This window comes from Malus sylvestris, chromosome 12, assembly GCF_916048215.2.
Source record: "Malus sylvestris chromosome 12, drMalSylv7.2, whole genome shotgun sequence".
Classification (NCBI taxonomy): domain Eukaryota; kingdom Viridiplantae; phylum Streptophyta; class Magnoliopsida; order Rosales; family Rosaceae; genus Malus; species Malus sylvestris.
The window spans coordinates 5,515,235-5,530,154 of NC_062271.1; the positions used below are offsets into that span (position 1 = coordinate 5,515,235).

General features: G+C 36.5%; 2 protein-coding genes, 1 long non-coding RNA gene and 1 pseudogene across 3 annotated transcripts; 2 read left to right on the forward strand and 2 right to left on the reverse strand.

Moving 5' to 3' along the window:
* Window positions 1–742: 742 nt before the first annotated feature.
* LOC126591781 (4-coumarate--CoA ligase-like 6) lies at window positions 743–2,386 on the reverse strand (annotated as a pseudogene).
* A 397-nt stretch (window positions 2,387–2,783) lies between these two features.
* LOC126593654 (uncharacterized) lies at window positions 2,784–5,814 on the forward strand. The gene is made up of 4 exons (XM_050259746.1): window positions 2,784–2,788; window positions 3,668–3,914; window positions 4,913–5,029; window positions 5,140–5,814. Exons 1-4 carry the CDS (start codon window positions 2,784–2,786, stop codon window positions 5,191–5,193), a joined length of 423 nt encoding a protein of 140 aa, XP_050115703.1. The 3' UTR covers window positions 5,194–5,814.
* Window positions 5,815–10,801: 4,987 nt separating this feature from the next.
* LOC126592021 (uncharacterized) lies at window positions 10,802–11,619 on the reverse strand. Its single transcript, XR_007612573.1, has 3 exons — window positions 11,562–11,619; window positions 11,398–11,471; window positions 10,802–10,885 (listed from the first exon to the last, which is right to left on the reverse strand). It is a non-coding gene; the product is annotated as an uncharacterized LOC126592021 (long non-coding RNA).
* A 1,497-nt stretch (window positions 11,620–13,116) lies between these two features.
* LOC126594440 (uncharacterized) lies at window positions 13,117–14,269 on the forward strand. The gene is made up of 2 exons (XM_050260749.1): window positions 13,117–13,444; window positions 13,762–14,269. Exons 1-2 carry the CDS (start codon window positions 13,376–13,378, stop codon window positions 14,014–14,016), a joined length of 324 nt encoding a protein of 107 aa, XP_050116706.1. The 5' UTR covers window positions 13,117–13,375; the 3' UTR covers window positions 14,017–14,269.
* The last annotated feature ends 651 nt before the right edge of the window (window positions 14,270–14,920 follow it).

Consider the following 14,920-nt stretch of genomic DNA (forward strand, 5'->3'; position numbering starts at 1 on the left):
AAAAATGAGTGATGGGGAATGGCACTAACGAGGAAGAAAAGAATGAACTCCCAAGGAGAAGATAGTGTTCCAGACACAAACACAATGAAAAAGCTTGAATAAAAAATAAAATATTATTGAGTTAATAAAAAAATATTATTAAATGTTATTTAATGATATAAAATTATAGTTGTTAACTATTCTTTTTTTTTTTAGTTCGGCACTCTACCAAACGTTTCATTAAATTAGTCCAACTTAGTCTACTCTAAGCCAATCCAACTTAGTCCATAAAGATAACCCAGTCCGAGTTAGTCCAGTGCAACAAACGCACCTTAGAAGTATAGAAATTATTTTTGTTTTTCTTTTCGGAGTGGTGAGGTTTGCCTACTCCTTGAAATGAACTTGTTTACGTGCATTCAATGTATTTGTAACTTGAGAGCAGTGTTCGAAACCATTGCCAGACCATTCAAAATCAACGGCGTTCCTTTGAGACGTGTGAATCAGTCCTATGTGATTTTGCCACCTCCACCAAGGTTGACATTTCAGGGGTGAATATATGTTGAAAAGTTTGATGAAATATATTTTGCAAAGGTGTTGGGGCCAAAAATCTCACATGCAAGCACAATTATACTTCGAAGCTCGAGTACCGAGAAAGTGCCATGAGCTGAGCTTAAATCCATGCGAAGATACTGAATTAGGGGTACGTAACTAAATTTACAATCACGTCACGCTAATAAAATATTAATTTATAACTTGAACGTTAGTATAATCACGCCAAACCTATGCAAATCCATGTAAATTTATCATGGCAAAGTCATGTTATGACGTTCACGCCAAGCCTATGCAAATCCATCACATTCTCCTTTGAAATTCGACTTCCGTGCTTCCTCACCACAAATGCCACTAGTCTATATCTCCCCACTTTCTTCATCCACCACACCTGCCACTACAACATCAAGTATCTCAGAATTGTTAATCAACACTTTCTAAATCTGCCGGCGCAATCTGAAACCCCTTATATTTGATCACGTCTTTAAGCCGGTCCTGTAGGTTTAAGTATCCATCTTCATCAAAGTACACAACGTCCCCTTTTTGCAGCTAACCCTCTTCATCAATTGTCGGCATTGTTTAAGTATGCATTCATGGTAGGCCCGCGTAGCCACAACTCACCGTTACTTGTTGGAGGCAGAGAGGATCCTGTTTTCCAATCCACCACTCTGGCCTGCGTGTTTGGAGCTAAAAGCCCTATTGAAGAAGGTTTTTTAAGGCTTTCGGTGTTGAAACAGCGAGTTCCTACTGCCGTGGTCTCAGTCATTCTGTAACCCCGAATCAAATCGACATGAGGAAGAAACTTGAACAAACCTGCTTCAAACTCTTGAGGCTTTGTTCGGCCAAACCATCCTTAACTTTTATTGTCAATGCTGTTAAAATTGGTGGAACGACCGGAAAGTGTGTAACTTTGTACTCATCAATTGTGTTCACCACCTCATTGACATCAAATTTCTTCATCACAACAATTCTTGACCTAAAGACAACAACCCCATCACGAAAAGGGACAACCCGTAAATATGAAACAACATAAGAACATCCAAATATACATTGCTCAAACTCGAACCCTCATTGCAAAGCCTCAAACTGCACGAAAAGCTCCAATGCAGCTATGAAATTCCTGCGTGTGATCATAACACCTTTGCTCGCAACAGTAGTCCCCGAAGAATACATTATAACCGTGGTGTCTTGCTCCTAATCATCAGCCTCGGAGCCAAATCAATATTACCATAAACAAGCTTATAAAAAACCAAAAAAAACATCATTCTTCGAATCCAAAACTGCATTTTCGGGTACAATAACACCCAATGCATATAGCTTACTAACATATTCAAGTCCAGTAAACACACGACACACTTTCAAATCATCAACCTGTTTCTTGATTTCCATGACACTGCTGAGAGGATTCATCGTCGTGACGATTGCACCAGCGTGCAAAACTCCCAAGAAAGCAATGGAATAGTAAATGGAATTCAGCAAAAAGATCATAACAACGTTACCTTGTGAAACCCCCATTTTTCGGAGGCCAGAGGCAAATGCTTTGACAAAAGAGTAAAGCTGGGAGTAAGAAAGTGAGGACCCAGATGAGGAATCAATGAGGGCAGGTGAAAGCGAAACCCCATTGTACTGGTGTGAAAAATGGAGGAGACAACATCTAGAAAAGGGTCCGTGAGGAGGGTAATTTCAGGGTTTACTACGGTAAATTCCTGTTTCTGGTCAAGGTAGTTGTGATTCTGAGTGCTCTGTTTCCGTGAGGGACTAGGATTCTCTCCCATCCTCTTTCCATCCCCTTCCATCCCCTCCTCTCACATTCTCTATTTAGTATTTCTCTTTCTATAAAAAATTAATATAAGATGTTGACGTGGCTTAACAGTGACCGTTCAAATAGAAGAGGAGGGAAATAGAGGGAAAAAAAGAAGGGAGAGAATTCTGTAAGATATGGTAATTGAAGTTGTTGGTTAAGGTAGTTATGGTCATTGGAGAGAGAGAGAGAGAGGTTTATGTGTTATTGGTGTGTATTTTCCAGGGGAGTTCTAATGGTGGCCACAAAAATTCATGGTCAAGAGTGACTAAGAAGAGATTAGAAATTCATAAGTGTTTTGCTATTTCCCCTCCTCATAATCTTGCTATGGTTAGTATTCATCTTTTTTCTTCTATTTTATAATTGAAATTGACTTATACTTAGCCAAGTTATATTAGTGCAGTGTTTCCCTAATGTGCCTAAGTTTGAATCTCTTTTCTTAAATTAGCCACTGATGAGGTTTGAACCTATAAAGGCTCAACCCATTTTCACCACTGTGGTAAAGAGCCTATTGCCTTTGACTAGTTTAAATTAATACATTGTGGAATTTTCTAGTATAAAATATAAAAACATTTGCAAGTGGTTTGTAGCTCAGTTAGTTAAAAGCATTCGCACTTGCACCCAAGATCCGATATTCAAATCCCCTCCTGTAGTTTTAGTATAGATTATCCTATTGTTTGTCAAAACAAAAATATAAATAATTTGAAGTTAGTGTATTTCTTTTTGAGTAATTACAATTGAAATGGTGTGTTACTTGGTTGGAAAGGAAGGCTAAATAATCAAAAGGTTAACTGAGGAAGGTGTCAATTAATTGTAATTAATATGTAATTAAATTGTTAGCCGAACATGTGGTCGGCCCTAACGTAGATTCACATCCCATAATTTTTTATACATGGTTTTATATGTTTGCGTGATAAATTTGAACACGAATTTTGTTATCCACGAATCTTCAAGTTTTTTTTACTAACACATAGAATATAAAATTTAAGAGCTATGAAAAACAAGTTTAGCTATAAACTTATAGCATCGAGTGCTATGTAGCATTGAAGCCACACACTCGTTTATCTGATCATAAGACAACCCTCATGGCATATATCGTCATCATCATGTACATGAATCCACATGTAGGGGTGGGTTGGAAAAACCGAAAAAAAAAACCGGACCGAAAACCGAACTGAGGCTGAAAATATCAAACTGAAAAAAAAAACCGAACCGAATCTGTTGAACCGAACCGAACCGATCCGGTTAAACCGAACCGAACCGAAATTCTTCAAAACGACGTCGTTTTTTAATTCTTTTATTAATTAATAATCTTTATTCTAAACGGCAATGTTTTAGTGTTTTACCCAGCTTTAACCCTAAGGTTCTCCTGTATTCCTCTCGTGACTCTACGTCTCTCCCATTTCCCAGTTCGACTTCGTGCGCCTCCTCTCTCTCTCTCTCTCTATCGGTCTTCAAAGTTGAATCACTCTCTCTAAAGCTCTCTGTCTCTCATTCCCAGCGGCGACCCACGACCCTTCTCACTCTCAATCTCTCACACCTCGCCGTCAGCTTCTTCTGCCGTTTCAAGTCTCAACAGCAAAAGGTTAGTCTCACACTCTCACTTCTCTGTGTTTTATTTTCTACTCTATTTATCTATTCAAATTGTTCTGATCGGACAAAGATTAGAGAATGATTCATACTGTGGCCTTTACAGATTTTCAATTATTAATTTACATTTTCTGTCGATAAAGATTACAGGGATTCATACTTTGCATTTTCTGGATTTATATATACAAGTTGGTGTGCTTGATGCTTAATTATTCCCTTATTGCCTTACTTACAATGATTAGGACTTGTTATCCTGAATGGGATACTAAATGATTTACCTGGTGGCCCAAAATGTTGCAAAAACTGTATCTTCTGTTCTATGGACACTTAAATATCTCCCTTGTTCGAATTTAAAGGGAAGGATCTTCCTATTTGCGTGTTTGTACTAAACAATTAAGACCTTATTTGTAGCAACTGTTTAGGTGACAATATGTTCAAATTTGAAGGGAAAGATCTTTCCTGTTTCCGTTTTTGTAATCAACAAATAAGACCTTATTTGTCACGGAGGATTATAGAGTGTAAGCTTAGTGTTGCTTTTGAAACTGGTGTTGCTTTAGACTAGTTCTATCATAAAATATGTTAATAGCATTATAAACTGGTGTTTCTTTTGAAACTAGTTCTATTGAAAAGTATGTCTTAATTCTTGGCACTAAGCAAACTTTCGTTTGTTTATTTTTACTCATTGCTAGGCTTTCGTTAATAGCATTATAAACTGCATTTCTTCATTAGTTTGATTTAGGTTGATTAGGTGAGGACGTTGCAAATAAGATAGTGACTGTTAAGGTTTTGTTTATGACTTAAATTTAATAATGTGCTTGATAGCTAAGGTGATTTACCATTAAGGTTTTGCTGCATGATTTCACTCTGCATATTTCATATGCTTACTAGTTTTCTACTGCTACTGACAGTGAATGTTATAGTTTTGATTAACATTTACTTTTGTATAAGTTTTTAGTACTAACTACTATCCTCTTATTAATTTGTGCGAATTAGATGAAGTCAAATGCGTCAAAGGTTTCAAGGGCCTCAAGCTCAAGTTCAAACTCAATGAGATCAAAATCAAATAGCCTTCATGATCAAACGAACTCATCTTCAAGTATACCATCGGAAGTAAGTAGTCATATATTTTTATTACTTTAGCCCTTATGTTTAATAATTAATTCATTAATTGTGATGATTCTCTTACTTGAATAATTAATTGTATGATTCTCTTATTTTAGATGGACATTGTTGGTGAATCAACTCCGCCTCAAAACACCGTGGTGGCCCCTTGACAAACTCCTACTTCTCTTGGTGGATCTGGAAATCCCTCTTATGCAACTCCAAAAGAAGGTGACGCAAGTGACCAAGTAAAGAAGAAGCTCTTTTGGAATCATTAAAAAGTCATGAACAGTCTACAGTTTGGGAGCACTTTGAAAGAAAAATTAAGGGTGGTTGAGTTAAGGGGTTGTGCAAGTATTACGCCCAATCATATATGGCCGACCCGGATAAAAATGGTACAACTAATTTGAGAAACCATATAGCAAGATATAGAAGCTACGGTCCTAATAAGGAAATATTTGCCGCAAATAGGCAAAAGATCTTAACCTTTGCCGGGACGAAAGATAAGTTGGAAGTTATAGGTTTTTCTCAAGAGGAAGTAACTAAGGCTTGTGTTGAGATGATAATTATAGATGAGTTGCCTTTTATTTTTGTTGAAGGAGAAGGTTTTCGCCGTTTTTGCATGCAAGCATGTTCTATGTGGAGAGTGACTAGTCGTAAGACAATTGCTAAGGATGTACTTAGCTTGTTTTATTCTGAAAATGATAAATTGAAGAGCTAATTGAAGACATTTAGGGTGTGTCTAACATTGGATACATAGACTTATATTCAACAAACCAATTACATGGTTCTTACAGCCCATTTTATTGATGATGATTGGATGTTACATAAAAAGATTTTGAATTTTTGTGTCATTCCAAATCATAAAAGAGAATCCATTGCTCAACTTTTGGAGGAATGTTTAGTGAAGTGGGGTATAGAGAATGTGTTAACTATTACGGTTGACAATGCTTCCGCAAATGATTCTTGTTTAAGGGACTTGGTGCACCGAATAAGTGGGTGGGGGATTCCTAATGCATTCTTGCATGATGGAAAATATTTGCATATGAGGTGTATTGCTCATATTCTCAATTTGGTTGTGAATGATGGGATAAAATTGTTGAATACGGCTATACAAAGCATTTGTAATGCGGTTAGGTATGTAAGATCTTCCATTCAAAGGTTGGAAAACTTTAAAAGGTGTGTTGAGAAAGTGAGAATAGAGAGCAAAGGGCTTGTGAGTTTGGATGTCCCTACTAGGTGGAATTCCACATTTTTAATGTTGGAATCGGCTTTAAAGTTCAAGATGGTTTTTTATAGATTAAAAGTAGATGATGGTCATTACCTTCTGTACTTTGTTAAAGACAATCATGATAATATGAGGGAGGGGCCACCTTCGATGGATGATTGGAGTGAGGCGAGGATATTTGCAATCTTTTTTAGACCTTTTTATGAAGTCACTTTAAAAGTATGTTGTTCTAATACTCCAACCGTTCATACTACTTTTGGTGATTTGTTTAAAATCAAAAGTCTCTTGCATGAAAACAAAGATGATGAACTTTTGTCTATGATCTCCATGTTGATGCAAGAAAAATACGACAAGTATTGAAGTTCAATTGAGGACATGAATCAATATCTTTTTATTGCACTTGTGCTTGATTCTCGCCACAAATTGGAGAAAGTTGTTGATTATTTTGAGATACACTTTGGTGAGGATGAAGAAAAAGTTGAAAGTGCCACAAATGGGGTGAATGACTTGTTGATTGATCTTTACAAGATTAATGAAGATTTGTCTTTTAGTACTCAACAAAGTATAAGTAGTGGTGGTAGTTCTCAAACAACAAGTGGAGACTCTTCATCAAGCATGACCAAAATAGAAAGAAAGTTGAAAGAAAAAAGTGAAATGAGAAAAGCAAAGAGAGCCCGGGTTGTGCATAATGATGTTGACAAGTATCTTTCCGATCCTAATGAAGGAGAAGAAGAGGAGAACTTTGATATATTGAATTGGTGGAAGAATGGGGTTTCTAAGTACCCTATTTTGGCACGTGTTGCAAGAGAGATCTTAGCTATTCCCATATCACACTACTACAATATTAGCTTTAGGTGGTGGATGATGGTGGCAGATATTAGAAACATTATGTCGGATAAATTATATCCGACACATCATTTAATTAGTGGCGTATATTAGAAAAATAATGTCGGTTATATCCGACATAAAATCATGGCGGATATTTAGTGGCGGATATCAAAAAAATCATATCGGTTATAACCGACAGTATTTTTGAATTTAAAAAAAATATATTTTTGACATATTATGACGGTTTTTAAGTTAATGATAGTGGTTATAACCGACAAAAATTGACTATTTTATTATTTTACTTTCTGGCGGTTATTATTTTAGTATAACCAACAGAAATGAAAATTTTATTATTTAACTTTGTTGATGCACAAAATCGGAGGTCTTAGAACAACGTAAATTCGACCGTGAATCTGCAAGAAATGTAAATGACACAAGATGTATCGTGGTTCACCCAAAGGTTTGGGCTACGTCCACACTGATTATATATTTATCTGAGGGAGAGAGAGCTTTGAGAGTGAGAGCTTTGAGAGGGGGTGAGAGGGCCTAGGAATTGGCCTCAGAAATGGCCTCCTCTAATTATGAGGGTAAGGAGTCTTTTTATAGAATAAGAGCTCCTCACTTATTACATATTTGTCCATTCCTTTATTACATAATTACATTTGAGTCCCCCAAGTATTTATACGAGATCTAAATACGAAGGCCCTAAATATGGTATAAACAGTAATCCCCCAAGTCTTCAGTCAAGAGAGTCTTTTGGCTGGAGACTTGAAATTCAGTCCATATGTGGGCCGAAGTAACTAGATGTCGTCTTGAACTGGCACTTGATATGAGGCGGTGCTCAAAGTGAAATGATGCTCAACTATAAGTAGCACATGTTGCGAGGCTGCTCGGCTTGTGGCTTATGTTGCCTTGGTTGGCTCGGCTTGCGGCGCTTGAAGGTGAGAGAGTCACTTTTATAGAATAAGGGTTCGTTCCTCAATACATAAATGATGGGCTAGAGTTTGATGCTCGCGGCGAGGCGGTTGCTCAGTAGGCGACGATGATCTCTAATGGTGGTGAAAGAGTCCCTTTTATAGAATAAGGGCTCGCTCCTCAATACATAAGTGATGAGTTAAGAGTGATGCTCGCAGGGAGGCGGTTGCTCAGCTGGCAGCGTTGCTCTCTAATGAAGATGATGGAGTCCCTTTTATAGAATAAGGGCTCGCTCCTCAATACATAAGTGATAGGCTAAGAGTGATGCTTGCGGCGAGGCGGTTGCTCAGCTGGCGGCGTTGCTCTCTAATGAAGGTGAGGGAGTCCCTTTTATAAAATAAAGGCTCGCTCCTTAGTACATGAATAATGGGTGTTCTCTAATGAAAGTGAGAGAGTCCATTTTATAGAATAAGGGCTCGCTCCTTAATACATAAATAATGGGCTAAGTCCCCCAAGTATTTTTCATGAGGCCCAGTTGAGGCCCAATATATGGTACATAATGTAGTCCCCCAAGTCTTCGGTCAATAGAGTCTATTGGCTGGAGACTTCAAATTGAATCCATGTATGGGTCGAAGTGGCGGTTGTTCGGAGGCGGTATTTGTATACCCTGCACTGAAGCTTTGTAGGTGAAGCTTTGTAAGTGAAGCTTTGAAGCTAGAGCTCTGTAAATGAAGCTTTCGAAGCTAGAGCTTTTGTAAATGAAGCTTTTGAAGCTAGAGCTCTGTAAATGAAGCTTTTGAACTAGAGCTCTGTAAATGAAGCTTTTGAAGCTGTTTGACATGAGTGATGCTCATGAATGTTTATGTTGATTGACATGAGTGATGCTCATGGATGTTGTCATGAGTGATGCTCATGAATGTTAACATGAGTGATGCTCATGAATGTTGACATGAATGATGGTCATGAATGTTTATGTATGATTGTCATAAGTGATGCTCATGAATGTTTATGTATGAACGACATGAGTAATGCTCATGTATAATTTGGAGTACTGGGCGTACTTTTGATCACCTGGTTGGTGGCATGAAGGAGAGTACGGGTTGTACATTTCATCACCTGGTTGGTGGCATGAATTGTTAGTTGCCAAATGATATTAGAGTACGGGTTGTACATTTTATCACCTGGTTAGTGGTAATAGCGGCAGGTTGCTGAATAATTTTGGAGTACTGGACGTACTTTTGGTTACCTGGTTGGTGCTATTTTGGGCTTATGGGCATTCGCCCTCCACACAACATTCCAGCCCATTTATTTTGGGCTTTGCCTTTTTTTTTTTTAATTACCTCTGATGGGGTTTATACAGATGTTACCGAAAGATAAGGAAAATAAATTACATCATTTAGGTGGGATGTTTATTCCTTGCTTTTGCAGTGTTTTTCTAATGCATTCTCTCTGTCTCTTCATTTGGCAGACATAAGGAATCATAATAATAGGAAGATCTTTTGCTTTTCTTCTTTTCTCTTTTCCTTTTCTGCTTTTCTCCTGCTTTGCTTTTGCTTTCTCTTTTTACTTTCTCAGAAAATGATTCCACATAGCAGCGACAATCCAGAAGGAACTGGACAAATTCGTTGCAGTCGCAACTCATCCTGGACACCCCTTGTTCTGCATAGCGGACCCACGGGATAAGATCGTCATCATTCATATCCCAGTACACTATCTGTGGCACCACATCCCTGTAATGGGCTTCTTCAACGCCGTTGTATTCCTTGTACGATTCGTGCGGGAACACCTTCCTCGCGATGCTCTCGCAGATCAGAGTGGCCTGATCGAACGAGGAGTCGATCGAAGGGTTCGCCAGTTGCGGGTTTGGGCTCGCATTTGGGTTCGGGTTGAGACGGTGGGGTAGTCTGTGCAGGTTTGCTGAACTTCTAGAGGGCCGAGAAGAGTCGGGGGATTTGATTGTACGGCTTGTGATAATTGGGCATAGAGAACAGCGTGGAAAATGAGGAGTTGGACTGGGTGTGGTGAAGGACACCGCACAAGCATGGACCGCCGACCACGTGGAGAGCCACCACTGCATCTATGCATGATTTCTGTTTCTTTCTATTTCTCTTCCTTATTCTTCAAGGGATTTGAGTAAAAGTTTTGAACTTTCAAATGGGTTTTCTGAAATCTGAAATGGGTTCTGCTTAAAATCGAAGAGAAATGATTGGAGTAGGAGTGAGAGATGTGGTGGCTCCGTGGGTTTTATGGGAAAACTTTGGGTTGTTGGGTTTTTGCAGATTCACGGTGGAGGTGAAAAAATGAAATAGAATCGACACAACTTTTCGTATCGTTTCCCACAGACGGCGCCAAATGTTGATGTACAAAACCGGAGGTCTTGGAACAACATAAATCTGACCGTGAATCTGCAAGAAATGTAAATGAGACAAGATGTATCGTGGTTCACCCCAAGGTTTGGGCTACGTCCATCCTGATTATGTATTTATCTGAGGGATAGAGAGCTCTGAGAGTGAGAGCTTTGAGAAGGGGTGAAAGGGCCTAGGAATTGGCCTCAGAAATGACCTCCTCTAATTGTGAGGGTAAGGAGTTATTTTATAGAATAAGAGTTCCTCACTTATTACATATTTGCCCCTTCCTTTATTACATAATTACATTTGAGTCTCCCGAGTATTTATACGAGATCTAAATACAGAAACCCTAAATATGATATAAACAAACTTTATGTTCATCCATAAGAAGATTGGCAGTCTTAAGATCCTTGTGGATTATATTATTTTGGTGCAAATAGTTCATTCCCTTGGAGACGTCAATTGCTACTTTGAGTAGAGTTGGAAGCTTAAACACACCCTTGTGCTTATGCAGAAAATCGTATACACTTCCTTTGGACATAAATTCTGATAAGCAGGAACATAAGCATCAAAAGGTGGTCATCAGTGAATTCAAATCGCATTAAATTAAAATTCGTAAGTGTTGACAATCAATATATCACTATTCTCTTCAGTTGTAACCAATTAGACGTTGTATAACAAAGATGAAAGTACGACACCCATCCATAGCAATCATGAATACTCAAGAAATAAGATACTTGTGCAGACTTGGATTGTCTGCCCTCCCATTTAGGTGCCCTTCTCGTGCCCTCCTGTTTTGTATGGTCACGGTTAAGCCACGTCAATATTTTATATTATTTTTTATAAAAATAATAAAACAAAAAGAAATAATAATATAAAATGTTGACGTGGCTTAACCGTGACCACAAAAACAGGAAGGCACGAGGAAAGCACAGAAATTGGAGGGCAGAGAATCCAAGTCCTACTTGTGCACATGAGAATCATTAATATATATATATATATATATATATATATATATATATATATATATATATATATATATATTCTCTAAGATAAACCTGTCACAATGCATAGGTTTGGAGGTCGTGTACATGCTTCTATAAATTGCACAACATTCTTGTGCCGAATCTTCCTGCCAAATGTCATGATATCATGAAGTTTAGAAAGCTGCATGGTAAATGACAACTGCCATCAACAAGTATAAGTAGGTATATGGATGCACCTCAATATATAAACTTCCTGTGAAAAATCCCTGAGCAGCTCTGCATTGACACGCTCAGAATGCGTATCGTAAAATGCGTATCGCATCAAAACATTTCGTATATTAGATCGTTGAAAAACGTTTCGTAGAATATGTATCGTTGAAAAACGGTAGATTAAACTAACACTTAGAGTTAATGTTATACTTCCCATCAAGTATAAAATAAGATTTTGTGGTATTCAATAGTGGAAATATTTTAAATTAAAGATCGAATTTGTTCAATGCATTCTTATAGAGTCGAGGAGTGTGGCTGTAAAAAATCATCAAAATTGGAGCTAAATTAACCGTTAAATTGTGATTTTTCGTTTATAACTGTCGAAAACTTTTGTTACCTAATCTCTAAATATTTGTTTTTTGTGATTTTTTACGTATGTGATCTCGGAATGTGTACAAACAAGTTTGACGGTTAGATCATTGAAAAAAGTTTCATAGAATGTGTATTGCATCATAACGGTAGATTAAATAAACACTTAAGAGTTAATGTTACACTTCCATTAAGTATAAAATAAGATTTTTGTGGTATCCACTAGTGTAAATATTTTAAATTGAAGATCGAATTTGTTTAATGCATTCTTATAGGGTCGAGGAGTGTAAATGTAAAAAATCATCAAAATCGGAGCTAAAATAACTATTAAATTGTGATTTTTCGTTTACAATCGTTGAAAACTTTTGTTCCGTTACCTAAACTCTGAATGTTTGTTTTTTGTGATTTTTTACGTATGTGATCTCGGAGTGTGTACAAATAAGTTTGATAGTTGGATCGTTGAAAAAAGTTTCGTAGAATGCATATTGCGTCAAAACGGTAGATTAAACAAACACTTAGAGTTAATATTTACTTCCATCAAGTATAAAATAAGATTTTGTGGTATCCACTAGTGTAAATATTTTAAATTGAAGATTGAATTCGTTCATTGCATTATTATAGGATCGATGAGTGTAGCTGTAAAAAAATCATCAAAATTGAAGCTAAAATAACCGTTAAATTGTGATTTTTCGTTTATAACCGTCGAAAACTTTTGTTTCGTTACCTAATCTTTGAATTTTTTTTTTTGCGATTTTTTACGTATGCGATCTTGTAGTATCTACAAACAAGTTTGACGGTTAGATCATTGAAACTAGTTTCATAGAATGAATATCTCTGTTAAATTTGCCTAAATTTTGAAGTGTGAAAAGTAATTTGTGTTAAATTTTTATTTATGTTTTTCAAGTATTGATTAGACAATATTTAGTTTATGCGATGATATTTTCATTGTACAATTATCTTTTTGTTTCTTTATTGCATATCTTACATGAGTTATTATCTATTAAACCAAACAATTATTTATTTAATTTTTAAGAACGTATGCTATTTAAATTCTTATTATTTATTTATTTATTATACCAAACAATTATTATTTTATTTTTTAAAATCGTAACAAAATTTTGTGGGGGAATTTAAAATTTTGGGAGGGAATTTTGGAAGGGTTTTTGCCGCCATTTTTTTTTTTGTCGATTATAACCAACATAAATAAAAAATTTCTGTCGATTTATATTTTAAAAAAATGTTTCTGTTGGTTTTAACCGACAATAATGAAAAATTTCGAACATAATACCCCCTCCATCTCTTCTTGCGCCGGTGCCTTCTCCCTTCCCCCATATTACCCCTTTTCTCCTCCCTGCATTTCCTTCTCTTCCCTTCTGTGCTCATTTCCTTCTCCCTTCCCACTTCCTTCCCCCTTTTCTCCCCTCCCTTTCTTCTACCAGGTTCAACACTTGCAGTTTATTGGGTTACAACCATGAAATCGTTAGATACAGATGCAGCAACATACAGTTTGGAGCATAAGATGTTGGACCAAGGAGTGCAGGTACAAATTTCACTTTTTAACATTTTAAGAGATTATTTTGGACGTCTTCTTTTGCAGTCTAGTTGTTGTCTTTGTTCTACGTAGTTATTTTTATTATCTCAATATTTCATGATTTGGAAGCATTTTGTTGTCCAACCGTACTATATTGGCCACTTGCTAAGGAAACTATGCTAAGTAAATCTAACTTCCTATCTGATTTGATCTATACTATGGCCTTGTCTGGCTTGGTCTTCTCTGTGTGTCATTTCCTATTTCTGATAGGTTAGATTTCTCTGTAACTTCTCCATGTTTCTAATACTGCTTCTATACATCTACAGGTCCTCTCTGAAAATGGCCAAGAAACTTTAAATACAGCTCTCAAAGCTGATTTGGTTGTATTGAACATCGCAGTTTCTGGGAAATGGTTGGAGGTTGTTCTTCGGGAAAATGTTCCCCGTGTTCTCCCAAAAGTGTTGTGGTGGATTCATGAAATGTGTGGCCATTACTTCAAATTGGATTATGTTAAGCACCTCCCACTTGTTGCAGGTTCTATGATAGATCTCCATTATCATAGATCTCATCAAATGCAGTGAATGCAGGAGATATGGAAAATGCAAAAAGTGCAGTGAATATGGAAAATGCAGAAAGTGGTTGTTTATTTTTTATTTATTATTAATATCTTTTCTGTCAGTTTTATCGGACAAGAATGATTTTATTTATTTTTATTAATACATTTTCTGTCGGTTAAATTCGACAGAAGTCTTGTTGGTTTTAGCCGACAGAAATACTGTTATTTATTCATTATTAATATATTCTCTGTCGGTTATATCCGACACAATTTCTGTCCGTTTTAGAGTATTTTTTGTCGAAAAATTCATTTCTTGACATTGGCAATTCTGTCGCTTATTATATCCGTCATTGCATCCATTTTTTGTCGGATTTTGCTTAAAATCCGACAGTAATATATGTTTTTTTATCGGTTTTTGGACCGCCAATTATAGATAATTTTGTAGTAGTGTCAACCATTGCTTCGGAATCCTCCTTTAGTACAAGTGGATGGATAATTGATCCATATCATAGTTCTTTAAGTCCAAAAATAGTGGAGGCTTTGATATGTACTCAAAATTGGCTTAACTCTATTCATGTTGCATTACATCATGAGCCAACCATTGAGGAGATGAAGTTTTGTGAAGAAGTTGAGAAATGTAATTTTATTTATAGCATTTGATTTTGTTAGATTATTTTAAATAACATTTTAATTAGTATCATTTCTTTTATTATTTGTATGTAGAAATGGCAAGTGGAAGTTAAAAAAAAAGTGCTATGTTGCCCCTTAGGCCGTCCAAGCATTACCAAGCAAATTGTCATTCAAACTTAAAAAAGTAGGTAGATCGCACGTTTAAAGTATGTATTCCATCACCAATTTCAACCATGTCTTGTTCATTCCAAAATCGCTCTCATACAATTCTTCTACTTGGACAATTTGATTTCTATGCA